The 17,813-nt window shown below is 38.7% G+C and overlaps 1 protein-coding gene across 3 annotated transcripts in view; it reads right to left on the bottom strand.

Annotated features, from left to right (window-relative positions):
• Positions 1 to 17,813, bottom strand: part of PTPRN2 (protein tyrosine phosphatase receptor type N2) — a 1,058,681-nt gene that overhangs the window by 597,408 nt on the left and 443,460 nt on the right. For all 3 annotated transcript variants that reach the window (XM_084620378.1, XM_084620379.1, XM_084620380.1), the window contains 3 exons: positions 14,148 to 14,402; positions 12,598 to 12,638; positions 10,192 to 10,583 (listed from right to left, as the gene is read on the bottom strand). In XM_084620378.1, the coding sequence (XP_084476504.1) occupies positions 10,192 to 10,583; positions 12,598 to 12,638; positions 14,148 to 14,402 (688 nt within the window). The remainder of the gene's footprint in view (positions 1 to 10,191; positions 10,584 to 12,597; positions 12,639 to 14,147; positions 14,403 to 17,813) is intronic.

Here is a 17,813-nt window from a genome sequence, read left to right as displayed (position 1 = left end):
TGACAGGAAACAGTGAAATGGCTACTACAGACACTGCAATTTCAAGTAACTCTCCACTGGCACTGAGAATCAGGGGAAATGCTGAATATGGCTGGAAAAGGTTCATACAGTAATTTACACTGTATATGAAAGCCACAGGGACATATAACTGGAGGATGAGCACAGAAGCTCTAGTTGTATATAATGCATCTTGGTCTTGTTAAGAGGATGTCTGCCAGAGAGAGACAGAAACACAACACATAACCAGATATGAAAGATGTATTCACAGGAAATGGGTGCCTCCCAATAACATATAAAATATCGTTAAGAGAAGATGCAGAACCGATGGTACCTGCCACATGAAAAGTTCCACAAGCCTTAAGAAAGAGGCTAGAAGCACTGCTGAAAAATATGACGGCAAATGGTTTAGAGCAGGGGTAGGCAACCTATGGCATGAGTGCCAAAGGCGGCACCCGAGCTGATTTTCAGTGGCACTCACACTGCCCAGGTCCTGCCCACCGGTCCGGGGGGCTCTGCATTTTAATTTAATTTTAAATGAAGCTTCTTAAACATTTTAAAAACCTTATTTACTTTACATACAACAGAGTTATATATTATAGACTGATAGAAAGAGATCTTCTAAAAACGTTAAAATGTATTACTGGTATGCAAAACCTTAAATTAGAGTGAATAAATTAAGACTCGGCACACCTCTTCTGAAAGGTTGCCGACCCCTGGTTTAGAGAATAAAAGAACCAACCAGTGGGGATCACAGCTTAGTAAGGAAGGGGACTATGGCTGTGTATGAACCTTAAGGAACTGAACAAAAACATAACAAGAGAACACTTCCACTTGTCCACAAGAAGTGACCTACTGTCCGAGATGGTAGGAGCCAAATTTTTATGCAAATCAGATGCATTAGCAGGCTTTTGACAGATTCTCTTTGGACACAGACCCCTAAGATCTGCACTTTCAACAACATTTGACAGATACTGCTTCCTAAGGCTGCCTTTTGGAATATATTCAGCTCCAAAAGTGTATCACTGCACAATGAGCCAGATAATAGTAGGAGGTGTGAAAGTGTACACTGATGTGTGACAGAGTATACAAACCACACCCTGGTGAAGAGAGGGTTAAGGAGTTGCTGTGGACAAAGGAGGCCTTGCCCAACCACCCCTGCTGGGCTTGCTCACAGTGGAGGCAGAGCACAAAACAGAGCAGCTCAGCTCAGTCTCCAATCTGCTGAGAGATTGCCGAGGCTCCAATCTGCTGGGACCAAGCCTTACGTGCAAACCGACACAGGCCCTTCAGCCATGGAGGCTGATGACAGTGAGCTGCCGTTCACAGCGGCAGAGTGGCCTGAGAAAACTCCAAGGGGGATCCCAAGGCAGACCAGTGGCACCAGTAGGGGAACCGAAGCTGGGGTAGGAAGTGGCCCAGGGAGCAGACACCAGGGTACCTGCCCCCTAGGCAGTACATTTTGAATTATTGTTTCTTTGGGCCCTGGCTTGGAACCCGGTGGAGCACGACGGCGAGCCAGGCACTCTGGCCACTGACTCTTGCCATTGGGTAACACAACCACTACTCCAGCTGCTAGGCAAAGAATCCATTGACTCTTGCCATTGAGTGACTGAGCCAACAGCTACAGCCATTAGGAAAATGGTTATTGCTTCTTGCCATTGGGAGACACAGCCATTGACTTCAGCCACTAGGCAAAGCAGTCACTGATTCTTGCCACTGGACTACAGAGTCCAGAATATCTCCACTAGGTGGTACTGCCAGCCTTAAGCTCAACCCCCCACTGTCCCTACTGAACATCAGGAATGATTAAGGAGAGTACTGGAAATTGTGAGAATGTATAACCTTAAACTGAGTAAGGCCAAATCTCAATTTCAAGCAATGGAAATAACATACTTGTGAGAGAGACTGACCCCAAAGGGAATATTCCTGATGCGGAAATCTGAACATAAAAAGGGAATTCAAGGGCTGATAGGCATGTTGAATTATGTCAGCAAATTCATACTTAACTATACAGCTCACACAACTCACCTAAGACATCACCTCCACAAGGTCACGGAATGGACCTGAATACCAGAGCATAAAAGAGAGTTCAATGGACTTAAAGCACATTCTGACATCAGCTCCAGTGCTGCAATTTTTTGACCCACTTAAAGACATCAAACTCTTCAAAGATGTCTCAAAAAGAGGGCTGGGAGCAGTACTAGTAAAGTGCCTTGGAACTGACTGGTTTCCAGTCTTGTATGCATATAGGGCTATAACAGCCACACAGAAGTTGTATGTACAAATTGAAAAAGAGACACTAGGCCTGGTATACAGATATACAAGGAGTCACTACTTTCTCTATCTTCAGTTTCAGAGCAGAAACTGATCACAATCCACTGATCGCATTACACAAACAGGGACTCGGAGAAGCACCTCCAAGGATACAGAGTCTACTTTTGAAAATACAGAAGTATGATGTGTCCCTGGAGTTCCAACGTGAGTGCCACTTAGTCATGGCAGACACACTCTTAAGAGCATGTGCTCCATCTGACAATACACAGCCTGATGATCTGGAACAAGCAGTAAACATACATGTCAACATGGTAAAATGTCACATACTGTATCTTCAGGCATATGGAATGAACTGGACACAAAAAGAGCTAAAGAAGAAATATTGCAAGCATTAAGCAAAGGAGGGGGGAAATCAACACTTCCCACCTGCATATTCCACTATAAAAATGAGCTTTCAGTGATTGCAGGGGTACTTTTGAAGGGCACACAGATCATGGTTGCCACAGTGATGAGAAAGAAAATATTGGAACAAATACACAAAGGGCATCTGGGAATGACCAAATCAAAAAGGAGAGCTACAGAAGCTGTATTCTGGCCAGAGATGAATAGTGACAGAGAAGAAATGATGAGCAGGTGTGGAACATGTCAGAAATACAGAGATTCCTAGCTGAAAGATACCACACGAACTTGTAATTCCATGAGACAAAGTTGGAATTGGGAAGACATGATCACCTTGTTACAATGGACTACTTTACCCAATTCCCTAAAGTAGTGACACTTGAAATACCACAGCAGCAACAGTTGTCAAGCATGTTAAACCTATATTTGTATGTCACAGAATTCTAAAAACCGTAATAATTGACAATGAACCACAGTTCAGGAAAAATGAATTCCTGAACTTTGCTTAAATACCTGATTTTCACCTACTCCAAATATGCTCAAATCAATGGATTAGCTGAATGTGGAGTACATAGTGGAGAACTTGCTAAAAAAAAAAAAGCAATGGATGCAAGGGAAGATCTATATTTATCACTACTCAGCTACAGAGCTGCCCACTGCAATATGGAAAGTCACTTGCTGAACTCCTCCGCAACAGACATATAAATACTTGATGACCAGATATGGAACAAAAACAAAAGAACCCCAAAGGATGGCTAACAAAGGAGTCTGTGATAGTGTGGAAAAAACTGGGAAAGTATAATCGGACAAAGTATTACAATAAAGGAGCAAGTCCTCTTCCAGTTAGAAACAAAACCTCAGTGACAATTTGGCAAGATGGGCTCTGGCCTGTCAAAGCCACTGTGATCAAAAAAGAGTCACACTGCTCATAGTCATGATGAACGCAAAATCTTACAAAAGAATTGTAGGACACTGCTCAAGATACCTGACATCTGAAAAGGTTCAGAAAAGGGCAACAAAAATTATTACAGGTATGGAACAGCTGCCATATGAGAAGAGATTAATAAGACTGGGACTTTTCAGCTTGGAAAAGAGACAGCTAAGGGGGGGATATGATACAGGTCTATAAAATCATGACTGATGTGGAGAAAGTAAATAAGGAAGTGTTATTTACTCCTTCTCATAACACAAGAACTAGGGGTCACCAAATGAAATGAATAGGCAGCAGGTTTAAAACAAACAAAAGGAAGTATTTTTTCACAACGCACAGTCAATCTGTGGAACTCCTTGCCAGAGGATGTTGTGAAAGCCAAGACTATAACAGGGTTCAAAAAAGAACTAGATAAGTTCATGGAGGACAGGTCCATCAAAGGCTATGAGCCACAGTGGACAGGGATGGTGTTTCTAGCCTCTGTTTGCCAGAAGCTGGGAATGGGTGACAGGGGATGGATCACTTGATGATTACCTGTTCTGTTCATTCCTTCTGGGGCACCTGGCATTGGCCACTGTCGAAAAACAGGATACTGAGCTAGATGAACCTTAGGTCTGACACCGTATGGCTGTTCTTATGTTCTTATGTTCTTGGCAGAGAAAAGTAAAGTAAAAGCAGACACACAAATAGAAAACAGTTCCTATACTGACCCTGTTATTGCCTATGAGAGTAAACAGTTGGTTACAGACAAGGACTTGCCTAAAGAGGTTCTGCAATGCAGCAAAGCGGGAAGATTGCTTAAATGCCCTAAGGGGCTGATCAAGACATGTTAATGTTTTGTTAGAGCAACCTAACGGACTGTTAAATATTTTATTCTATTTGTAATAGTTTTTTAGTTTTATTCAAAAGTGTTTTAGTTCAATAAATTTTAAAAGGGATCTAAAAAAGGGAAGATGCACTATAGAGTAAGTAATTCAGGAAGTGTAAAGATACCATATTTCCTCTACACTCTAGATGCAGACTTTGGTTTCCTGTGACTATGATGCACTTCCTGCTGGGACAGAAAGAAAGAAAGAAAGAAACCCAGGACAGGGCAGTTGCAGGCTGCAGCTACCCAGAGTACTAGGAAGTTTTGTTACCTCATTTCTGTACATAGTTTCTGTTCATAATAAAGGATTTATCTTGAGGCCTGTCTGCTCATCAGTAAGATAGTACAGAATTGAGGTATATTGCTGAAGCAGTGTAGGGAAGCCTGCATTGTAACTGACTGTACTGTACTTACAGGACTTCAGAGCTTTAGGATTCACCTTCCAGGATCTCTCCTGAGCACTAAATACACTACTTTTTTGTAATGAACTGTACTGTCATTGCCATTACAAATAGCAATGTTTACCAAAATTTACTACACAGTGTTAGGAGATACTGCAGTAGTTCAATTTTAATTATTGACACTGTAAACAAAAATAAAGCATAAATCTCACAGACTAATCCCAGACTCTAATTCAGAGATGTCCAAAGTGCAACCCAAAGGTTAAATGAGGCCCACAGACCCCTTCCCCAGTTCACCATACTGTACTATGTTATGATTATGTATGTAAACAGGGTCTGAAAGAGTTCTCCCCTGACATGTAGTGATGAATTATGGGGAAAGACCTCTGGAGCAGACTGTATGTGCATAGACAGACCTACTCTGTCTCGGGTATCAGCAGACAGACCTGTGTGCCAAAGTGATCAGTTTGGGCTGTTTAGGGTTAAAATTCACTTTGGTATTAAAGGTAAGGGTAATGAAATGTTGTTATCCTTATTATATAAGCAAAGAATGGCAGGACTGTACTTAACATGCCCTGATTGAGGAGGGGCACCCTAAATGTTAATCTCACTTGCTAAACAGGGGGTAGTGATGCCATATCCAAGTTAAAGTCAGAGGGGGTTGGGACAAGTGTTCCTACCTGGTGGTGCAGACCTGTTTAAAGAGTCCCAGAACCCATTTGCTCCTTCCATCCCTCCCCGTCTCCAGTGTTTAACAACATAGCTGCCTAGATTCATTTGAGAGTCCTGGTTCTTTCTCAGTTACCATTAGAGCTGAACTCATTGATAAGCTAAACTAAGAGGGCTGAACCTTAGACCTGGTAGACAGTGTTGTGGTGAAAAGACAACGTAAAATAGGCAGCAGCAGAGAGGCTTCTCACTACCCAGTGAAATCACTAAAGAGTTGAAATCACTGAGAACTGTCCTCTCTGGTAGAACCTTAGAACACAGCACTGCAGCGAAAGGTAGCAGTTAAGGTTGAAGCTCTGAGCAACAGCAGTGATGACAGCAATGACAGCGACAAGCAGTGGCAGAGACAGCAGAAACACAGGTGAGCAAAAGCACAGGCATCACTCAACCAGTCTCTCCCCTTTGGGGCAGGAGGCAAATCCACCCAATTACATCCCTGGACTCTGGGGACGTTGCTGACCTCGGATAACAAACTGAAGCGGGGAGCGGAGGGAAAGGGGAGCGGCATGTTAAGAGACATTTGTCCCTGGGATGTTCATACCACAAGGTGGGAAACCGAGAAAAAGGCCACTTCCTAAGATACTGTGGGGTGGGTGTGTCACTTATTAGTTTTGTACTTTCAAGTTATTGTTACAGTGTTTTCCCAAATTAACGCTGGGTTACCTCTCCCTTTGATTAAGAGCTTTCTTTTGTTACACAGACTCAGTCATTGTGAGTGGGGAAGCACTGGCTCTCAGTGGAGGCAAGGGGAGGTGTTTAGTTTTTCCAGATTACTGGGTGGGGGCTTTATCTTGTTAAGAAGAACCTCTTGATATTGGACCTAGCATCACCTGGCAGAAGGGTTACATGCAGTACACATATCATTCACATATGACTGTTGATTACCTACATACTTCTTTAATAACTCTGTGCTTTTTTGCTTCTAGGTTCTGGGGATGGGTTGTGGTTTTTCAGTATGGTAAGTGGATATCCATCATGGTGGTCTTCTGATGATGAACAGATGAAATCTATTCTCAGAGTAACCTTGTGCAATCTCCCAGAATCATACTCCAAATAAAAAACAGGGCAAATGACACCTAAAGCCTGGCTTAGTAATAAAGGCTGTGAAGCACACAGAATTATTAAGGCCAATCTGCAGAAGAGTTGAGATTTGAACTCCTGGACCAATATTTTCAAAAATGGATGTTCAAAGTTAGCGTCCTAACTCCATACATCCAAACCTGTACAAAGCCTGATAATTCAAACTACTGAGCATCCAGCAGCTTGCAATCACTCAAACTGAGGCGGCTGAGTTGCGCTGGGTGGGAAACTATTTCTTGTCTTGTAAACTTTTTGAGATTTCAGAATTTGTCCTGTTTTATATCAGGATGGAACTGAGACCCTTTAAAGTTTTTTGTAAAAAAAAACAGAGAGAAAGACCACACCTCCCTTTGCCAGAATAGCCATTAGCTCAGTGGTTAGGGCACACTCCTGGGATATAGGAGACCTAGGTTCAAAGTCCTTACTCAGCTGTTTTTCCCAAATTATTGATTATTCTTGGGTGGCTCTCTGATTTTGACCAGAAATTCCATCGGGGACCTAAAGAAAGTTTTGTCAAAACTCGTATGTTCTCATGAAAAGTTTTAATTTTGACAATCCAGCATTTTCCAATGGAAAACTATTTTGTTAAAAATTTCCCAACCAGCCCTGATGCTGAATGCCTAAAAATGGACTTGGGAGCCTAACTTTAGGCACCCATTTAAAAGAATGTTGGTCATGGTCTCCTAGTCTCCAACCCAGTGCACGCTCCCACAGGCTAAAAGGTATGTAAATGTGAGAGAGCTTTCGTTCTCCTTCTCACGGGACTATATGTGAAAATGCACTTTATTTTGGCATTTCTATTGTCTGTTAAGAAGAATTTTTCCATTTTTGAACAGAAGGGAAAAAAGAGGCGGGGTTAATGGCACTCTCAAAAGCAAAATCATTCTTTATCCTTAATTTTGGAGTCCCTATCAATGCGTCCATGTCATAATATGAGAAACTTTTATAATTATAACACCAAAGTTAAAAACATATAAAATAACATCCTTTAAATTATTTTTCTTCTTGTAAATTTGCCATAGACTAGACCTACAATTAGCAGAAAGAGTTAACACTTCCAGGAAGGACAAATCCCATATAAAAAAGCATCTACAGAAGTAGTTCCAATTTTTTTTAAAGGGGACAAACAGTAAATAAAGGAAATAACCCATTTTGATTGGTTTCTCACCATAATAAAGTGCTGAAGCAGCACCCAAGAGGATTTTCTAGACAATTGCCTACACAGACTGTCAATTTGTTCCTAAGATTAGCCCAGATGGATAGTACGGTTTGTATAGATTGTACTGCTCTCAGCATCTGAAAGGTCACTAGACGAAACAGCAGGAGTGACCGATTGTTCTTGCTAGTGACAACCAGGCTGCCATTATGGCAAGTCTTTAAACTATCACAAATCTTTTCTTTAAGAATTACATGGAAATATTATCTCTGCTTTGTGGCGCAATTAAAAGCTGTCATCTGAGGAGTTTAATGCCAGAATCTTAAATATCTCCTTGGGTCACACTTGCAAAGCCAAGGAAGCCTGAGAATCTAATAGTGAATGAATCACCTCTGACATCTGTCAACTATACCGCTGAGTGCAATCTTTTCAGTTGCATTTTGAGATCAGAATGTAAAAAAACTCAAGCTGACATCCCCAGTTTATAAATATGTAGGACTTTTTTGTTTTTTCCAGCTGACTACTGGTTTCAGCTGTAAATATGAAGCTTCATCATTACAAAACAGTTTGGCTAATAAAAAAACCTGACATATTAAGAATGGCAACGTATAGCTTTATGTGGGAGAAGAAGAAAAAACTATATAATATACAGAGAATAATATTCTAAACTTAGGCACTACATCTGACATTGCATTTCACCTGTCCATTTACTGTGTATAAATTATTACTGGGTTAAATAAATTGAACCTTAATATTAGCTTTGTAACTTGAATGTCCTAACTGAAAAGTATTCAGGGAAGCTGCCGCATGTTGTACATTGCTCCAAAATGTAGGCATATTAGAAATAGGCTTTAAATTTCAACCCTGCTCTTGAACCCTATTATATTTTTTACCATGTCTTAATGTTTAAATATTTCAGAGTTCAATGGAAACTTTAAAACAAAAATAAAACATGCATGCATACAAAGGATAATGGGTAAAATGTAAAACAGATTTTCTGAACTTGTATGGAACCCTATAATTTTTCCACTTGTATTACAGATAAGCAGGTAGATTAAATATTTTTCTAGCTATAGTGCCAATGTCTCCCTCTCTCTAGGTATGAATATATGCCAACATAACACATACTTATAGATATATCCCATTGTAGAGGATATTGTTCCATTTTCAAACATGGCAATGGTGTTTGTTACTATTAGTTCATTACAAACAATCATTCCAAGAGTTATACTAGGAGAACTTAATACCATAGCAAAGGTACTAAAGATATGAAAAGAGGACAGTTGTTGAAATGCATCATTTTTTAAATGTATCCCCACTTCCCAGCAGAAATAGCTAACAACCACTCCTTACCTGCCTAACCCCCAAAAGCAAAAAATCTAATGCACCAAAATTCAAGAAAAACAACTCTGTTCAAACCCTTAGCTAAACGGTCATTGAGCTTCTCTGTCAGATACTGTCCAGTTGTTCTGTAGGGCCCTGTGTACACTAGGAAAATAACAGATTTCTGGCAGTGGTTGTCAGCAATGGGTCCCCTCCCGGCCCTTCCTCAATGGTTGTAGACAATGGTTTAACTGCTCATACGGAGGGGATAAACCCATTTTCAGCACCATTACAGTAGTCTCAGTCACACTTTCTATAATGGTGCTGAACATAGATTTATACTAGCAATTAATCATTTTCAACACCACTTGAGGGGGGCCTCTAACAAAACACAAACTTTTTATTCAAGAAATAAGTAAAAAAAGAAGAAGTCTAAACTTTAAACTTCTAAATGTTTTCCCCCTCTTTAGAGCACTGTGTTTCACATGGAGGGAGGTGCTGTCTTTTTGAAGTATAGTATTAAATGTCAAATTCATTAGTTACATGTCCTGAAATCATTAGGTCTTTCATTCTCAGCTAGCTTTGTTCATGATGTTTGGATTGTGTTATTTTCAGATCAAAATGGAACCACAAAGGAAATGTTGTGCTTTGTTATTGTGTATCAGTTTTCTGAAGAATGACTCAGGCATTGATATTTAGGCTACTTTGAAGTCAGATATTTAAAGCGCACATCCTTAACCATAAATACACTGACTGACATATTGTGCAGATCACGGGGACATCAGAGGACCAAGCAAAAAGTAAGTAAAGGGCCTACATATTGTATATCTTCTACACAGACAGAATGGCATCTCTACTCTCATATTTCCATCAAAGTACTGAGCTGGCTGCCAAAAAAAGTGTTTCTGATGTGTCAAAAAGTGGTACAGTAAATAGCATCTTCCTCTTTTACTTTCATTTTTCATCAGTTACAACCACTTTACATTTCCCCATTTTAAAAAATGCAATTCAAGTTTGCTACTATACTTACTCTTTCTCTGTCACAATATAGCCATATTCCTCCTCCTCAGAAGACTTCACTTCTAGCTGTAGCCCTTCTCCCATCTTTTTTTGAGGTTCTTCATAGGCACTTTCATCCCGCATCAAAGAATTCTTAATCCAGTAGTGGATCTCATTCAGCTCTTTAGAGTCAGGTTCAGATTCAGTTTTCTTCTCAGCTGCCAGTTCCCTTGAGAAAGTCTCACTCTTTACATTTTCAACACCAACCTTCATTTCTTCTTCTGAGGAAGAAGAAGAATCTGAGTCTTCTGATTTCTTGGTTTCAGTCTTAAAGGACTCTTCAGAAGTAGGCTTATCCGGCAGATTTTGTGTTAATGATTTCTCATTCAAGAAGTCCATTAGTTTTAAACTCAAATTGTTCTCCTGTATTAAAAGAATAGAGCTCTTTGTAACATTAAACACATGGAGGCATAGGTCTACTTATCACGTACAACACCTGGACCCAATCCTGCAAACCCTTACTCATGTGATTGGGACTACTAAAATAAGTGTTTGCAGGATCTGTTTATATGAAGAAAGAGTATATGTAAATATATTTACATTCCGAAAATAAAACTACAGCACAATATGAAAAGAATCTTGAAAGCTTCCACTATATTGGGAGAGTTTTTATATTGTTATAAGATTTATATGCAATGTCAAACTTAAGTGTTAACTTTAACTGTAGGACTTACATTGTTTCAAAATGAAATGTCTCTTTTCAGCTTGATAACCTTTGTTCTCTGAGACATCTTAGAACAGAATTGGGAGAATATGGCAAAAAAAGATTTCAGAAATATTTGTTTGAAAACCAAATCTCAAATTCAATATATGGTAGTATTTATAGTCCCTTATGTTTGTGTTTTGTGAATATTGATGAAAGTAAAATTTTATGCTCAAGAAAATGAGAAATGATGCAAATTACTTTTAGAAATACGTATTTGCATGAGTGTTGGTACTGAAAATATCTGAATAGCTTTTTAGGAGATAGCACATCAGAAGCAGAAATAATACCATGTGACTTAGGTGTCCAATTACACTGCAGGAATAGTGAATTGTCTCTAGCAAATTGTTGTGGTAAGTAGTTTGTGAGCAATCCATAGGCTGTGATTTGATCATAGAACTGATGTGTCTAATGAAGTCAAATAATAAACAAATTCGTAAAATCAAGGCATATTCATGGAAAACTCACAGAGGGGGCTATGTTCATTACATAAATTTTTGCTATATCTAGGGCTATCCCAGAGAGGAGCTGGTTGCTTATAAACCCCATCTGAAGTTCTTTTGTGTAGAGCTGTTTTCCATTCTGTCACCTCTCCTATTCAAAGTGTTGCTGAAAGATCTGTTTGTGGAATACCCCACTGGTGAAACAGCAAGTGCAGCACTTTGTTCTTCAGAGCAATTTTGTGTGGATGGTTGAAATTCCAGATGAACTGGTCCACTAGCGTATTCTTCTTGCCTGGTATATGGACAGCTGTTGGTGAGACCTGGTTATAAACACATCATGGATGGCTTCTTGACACACTAAGGTAGATCTAGCTACAACCTGACAGTTGACATAGTACATTGCATAGAATTTCTCACTTTGGTTTGCCAAAACTCTTCTCTGAGTTAATTTTTCTACATGCAACCCAGAAAAAAGAATCAAGGATACTCAAAAGAACTAGTGAATGAATTAAGTGCCCAAGTTCTGAGCCAAGGCTCACAAAAATATCCTCAAATTTGCTGCTTAGCTGAGGTCCCAAGCCTGGTGTCACAGTTTGGGGCCAATTTGTCTTTCGGATCCTGGTTTTTCTATCCAGAAGAGGATGAGCCTTGAAAATCTCTCCTCTCATGTTCATCAGTTTGAGCAGATTTTATCCCTGCATGGGGAGGTGAAAGGGTGATGATACAGAAACCCAATTAATGGAAGTCAATTTTGAATCCTTGAGATTTAAGGTCTCATCGTTTTTCCTGCTAAAATGTTTCCTCAGACAGAGCCTCTTTACTCACATTCCATCTCAACAGGAGATGTCACCTGAGTCACTATTGCTAACATTCCCCAGATTTGAGATTTGTGGGACCTGTAAAAGGATATTTTCAATGAGATTCCTCAGTGCTTGAATTCAATTCCTGTGGGAGCCTGAGTTTGTCTGACATTCAGGATCTATTCCCAAGCTTTTGTTTGAGAGGATGCTAAACTGAGATATTTTTCTTCTGGTTCGCAGTTTAGTTAAATTTTAATTAAACATCTATTCAACTTATGTACATTATGTATAAATCAGAGTGGGTACATTTTGTAAATAAATAAGAATTATATTGATTTGAATGTTTTATTTTATGCCTCAAAATAAAACTATAGAGAAATAATTACTGACATGATAGTGTGAAATATTTGGTTTAACAAACTTTACTTTACCTTTTTATCAGCTCTAGCATCTTCTTCATGTCCTCCATTATCTGTAAGACATAAACAGGATATACATGTAGTTATAAAATACAGAACTTTGTTTTTAAAACACAGACTACTCATGGACTACTCTACTTTTTTAATGATAGCTTCTTTACTAGAGATTAAACATTAAGATGATCTCGTGAAAGGATAAAGTAAAAAGCGTAGTTCAGTTTTGTTCTTTTAGCTGCATTTGGACAGCAAACTAACGCAATGTCAATAGAAACAGCACAATTAGAGTCAAATTAGCAGTGTATTATGCTAACTACTGCAGTGGTATTGCTTATCATTTTACCACTGTTTACCAAAGCCTCAGAAAAAAAATCAATAAAATGACTCTAGCTAGAAGCAATATCATAATTATATACATAAACAAACAGCAGCAATGTATTCATTGTGCACGCGCTTTTTGGTTGACAGATGCTGACATGACTATGTTATTATGAAGGAACAAAAAAGAACTTATTTTTGTCCATGCTGCAGAGACTTCAGAAATGAATCACCATTCTGCAGTTAAATTATAGTCAGACTTTGCAATCACATCACTATCTGAAGTCAATGGTTCTTCTTTTGAAAAACATTAAGAATTATATCTCAGTAATTTGTCCCAGTGTGACTCAGGACAAACCCATAGGACTGTTTCATTTTAAACCAGACACAGTAGTGATCATAAAAAAAAATAATAATTTCCCTAAATCCATATTAGAAGGAATTTGGGCTATACTTCTGCTGACAAGAGTTCTGTTCCCATTAATAAATAAATAAACAAACAAATAAAAGATAGTAACTTAAAAGACAACGTTTGCCACAAAATACCACACAGCGTTGGTATCTGAGATACTGCAGCATGTCCTACCATACGAGAGGGGTAAGTAAAAACTGTAATATATCATATCTTTCTGCATAGTAAATGTAGAGTTTTTAATGAAAATCACAGTAGCTGGATTACTGATTACTGGACCACCAAAAATCTGTGTTCAAACACAACCAAATAAGTATAGTGAATCTCCTTAGTTTCCTGAGCAGGAAGAGGAAGAAGTTGCTTGTATATATTTGCTTGTCTGAGAGTTTTGTCTGCATGCAATTACGATACATGAAAATATGATTACTTGTAAAGCAAAATGGGGTAAATGTTTTTGCTTTATCATTTATATATTTAAAAACAAGATTCTGGGAATAAAAGAATTCTTTTTATTATCATTTTATTTAAACATCTCATTCTCAAGAATGAGAAATTAGGCCTAATAACATAGAACAGTTTACCTTTTATCCTGTTTATGGAGCTTGAAGATCCAGAGCTCACAAATAGCCACATTTACCTTGCATACATGTCTACATTGTAAAAAGCAAATTTGAAGACTGAAACTTTCCCGACCTCTGCCAAAAAATACAAAAACTCTCCCTCCCTGTCTTCTTTAAAAAACAATGAATAAGAGAGACCATACTACTGCAGTTAAAATAAAGAGGAAAATGACTGTAAATTGCTTTTTGTCATGTTTATCTTTTTGGTCTAGTACCTTGTATATTAAAATCGGCATCCATTAGTCCAGTCTCATAATCTGCTCCTCCTTGTGCATCCACTTCCTTGACTTCTGCTTTTGCTGTCTCTCCTTCAAACTTTCCAGCTCCATTTTGCTTTTCTTCTGCTACATCAACAACTTGAATGGCGTCAGCAATAATATCAGCCATCTCATCAAGCTCCAGTGGGCTAAGATTATCCACGTTCACCTTGTGTTTCTTCAGGTCTTTCAATATATCCTGAATAAATTTTTCTGAGTCAAAAAAAAAAATCACCAACATGATCACTGGATTTATTTACATGCAAGAGAGAAACATTGTGCAAGTGTTATATGCTTATAATATTTTCAGGAAAATGTAAGACATCTTTTCCACTTACAGAAACAATATAATAGCACACCCAAAGGCTGGATTTGGTGAGCCCTATCATACTCTGATGACAGATGACTGCCTTGCACAGGAGGTGCACTTTGTTTCAGAAAGCAGGCTTCCAATTCAGTGCACGACCAGCTTGTGACAGATGCTGAAGGATAGAAGTCAGTATGGCTTCGTTAGCTGCACTCACGTCTCTAGCACAAAATTGTTGCTGTTTTTCTTTGCACCAAGAATCATCACACTTTTCCAATCTAAACTGACTTAACGTGACCTAAAGTGACTTGACAATAGTAGTCAATTAAGATAATTGTTAAGGTAGCTTGATGGTTATTTATTTGATTATATTAAAATAGCACAGGCATGATGACTACAATTACATGTAGGAAATACTATGTCAGCTGGTGTATGATTCAGCTCTATCTACCATTCTATGAATCAATCGTTGAGCCATATTTTATATTATAAGTCTTGTCTAGTCAATAAGTTGTATAGGTATCATTACTGAAGTAAGAGATAGCTAAGGATAAGGATTTTGGATAAACACACTTTCTGGTGTGATTATTTATTTATATATTTGTGAATTTTTTAAATACGGGAAGTAGCTAAAACATTATTAAAAATTTTGGAACGGGGAAAGTCATGTAGAATAAGCTCCCCTCCTACAACTGAGATATTTATATTTATCTACCACTACAATCACAACTGTAACAGCCCAATGAGCATCCAAAAAACAGAGCTTTTATTTGACTGTCCACTCACACTTCATTGCCACTGGGCTGAGTACTCTGCAGACCTTATCCAAATCTCCTTTGGAGATGCCTCACTTAATTAAAGGTTTCCTATGGTCTCAGAAACCATTTTTCAGCCACATGATCTCTTTTGTGCTTATCAATACTGACTACTAATTCACCAGTTCACCTGAAGAAGAGCTCTGTGTAAGCTTGTCTCTTTCACAAACAAAAGTTCGTCCAATAAAAGATAATACCTCACCCACTCCTCACTAATTCACTATACAGTTTGCTACCATGCGTCTGTGTCTCTCTGTTTACAAAGCAGGTATTTTTAGGTCTGTAGTGTCAGGTAGGAAAAACAACAACATAGAAACATTGATATCTCAAAAAAGGGTTATAAATTGCTTTTAAAAGTTGTGTTGAAAAGTATATTCTATGCCTCCAAACAAGATGAAAGCAGCCCATTGAGGTGGCTAGTGTATATTCCTTGCACTAATGAAAGAACCTGTGCAGTAAGGTTCTATTCAAAGTAAGTCAATTTGGTAGAATTGGGAGCTATATTTGAAGGGTGCTGCATAATACTGTACAACTGTTACACATGTTTGGCTTATCGTTTACTACTGGCTTCCACTGACCATTAGGAAATGAATATCTCACGTCAGTGTTTCCCAAACTTGGGACGCCGCTTGTTCAGCGAAAGCCCCTGGCGGGCCGGGCCGGTTTGTTTACCTGACACGTCCGCAGGTTCGGCTAATCGCGGCTCCACTGGCCACGGTTCACCGCTGCAGGCCAACGGGGGCTGCGGGAAGTGGCGGCCAGCAGTGACGACCGTCACCAGTGATCAAAAACCAGTAAAAAAATGATTAAATGCCTTTCTTCAATTGGGTATTCTAAAAGAACAGATGAATCTAGGTTTCTCTGCATGGGCATGCAGAAATCAAAAAATCTTTAGTCAGACTTAGCCAGGATGAATCCCAGAAGCCTTCTGCAAGATTAGATGCTCAACAGTTAGCTCAGAAGATGAGCCATTAAAAAAAACACACTAAGGATGATAATGTGGGATACTATACTGCACAGATTTAATAATACTAGCAAATCAATGCAATTGCCAAATTTCGGTTTAGGCATTAGTTCTGGGTTGTGCACTGTTTGTATAGCTAGATGAAAATGATCAGGAACAACAGGCAAAATAATGAAGAGGAAGCAAATAAACCAAATAGAGAAGAATGGACTAAATGTCCGTTGCAATCCAAAACAAAAAAAGCTTTTCAGGTATGTTGATATATATATACATGGCAAATCATAGTACAAAAGAGTATGTTTGAAACACCATGTATGATTGCATGACCTCAGTGAATCTATAAAAAGAACAGTGGAAACCTAAAACAAAATCAATGACTGTTTTCCAGTAGTTTTTGATCATGAATACATGTGTAATCTCTGGACCATCAAGATTTTGAAGGTTTCATGACCATTTTATGTATTTTCTGCACCTTTCCCCAAAGAGAAAAGTGTAATTTACAAATTGTTATCAACTCTTTCTATCATATAGATTACACTAAGAATCTACTTCTGCCTTTCTAGCATACACATAAATACTGAATGCTAATTTTCAGCACTCAAAAGAGTTAGAAGCCACCTCCATAGTACAATGAGCAAACTCAACTCAGGGACTTTGACCTCCTAGACATTAAAAGTCATTGTACCAAAAAATTAGACTTAGGGTAACATTTTCTAAAATGCCTCAGAAGCCTAAGTCTCATTTTAAAAAGTGATTTAGGCACTTAGAAGCTCAAGTCTCACTGAAAGTAAACATGATTTAGGCTTCTAAATCCTAGCAAAAAGCGTGTAGGGTTTATTTCATTGAACAAAAAAGAGTATAAAGTATGTTCATTTAATTAAGATAAACAACATAAGTCAGGACAGTGGTAACATCATGTAGTTTAAGTTCTTGCTGTAAACTGGGGAAGTCAGGTGGTTTCCAAGTTCAAACTGGCGTTGGGCCCCAGAAGACTTTAATCTCTGTCTGTCCAGGATTAGGTTCTACTCCATACAGATCCTGACCAGCCATGACATTCAGATCCAGACCCAAATTTCCCCCTAAAGTTGAGATCCAAGATTTTGGTTCAGGCCACATCTAATTAAAAATGTTATATAAATGTAACATTATTGTATTTTTCTAAAGAGCAGTTTAATGTCCTCACATCAGAACCAGCTGCCAAATCAGCAACTGAGTTACTGAACAACAAGCTGCCAACATAATCTTGTCATTTCAATTTCACTTTACTTTTTTCAAGCTCTCTTCTTTTCTTTGTATCTGTTATCTGGCAAAGTCTTATCTCCTTAGTCCACTTCCATAGGTTCATAGCTGATAACAAAGCACAGTCTCAACTGAAAAATGGAAATAAGGGCAAGAGAAATCACACAAGAGAATATGAATGGCCACAGGCCCTGCTCCAGATTCCACTAACAGGCTCTCTGCAGGTCCTTCTGGTTCACGGAATAAACCAGAATACGAGAAGCTTCCTGCCTCCCTGTGATGCTGCTATTCCTAATCTA

The sequence above is a fragment of the Lepidochelys olivacea genome (genome assembly GCF_965140295.1).
Source record: "Lepidochelys olivacea isolate rLepOli2 genome assembly, chromosome: 2".
In the NCBI taxonomy this organism is placed as follows: Eukaryota; Metazoa; Chordata; order Testudines; family Cheloniidae; genus Lepidochelys; species Lepidochelys olivacea.
The sequence above is the reverse complement of the archived record's forward strand: the minus strand, read 5'-3'. Positions and strand labels throughout refer to the sequence as shown.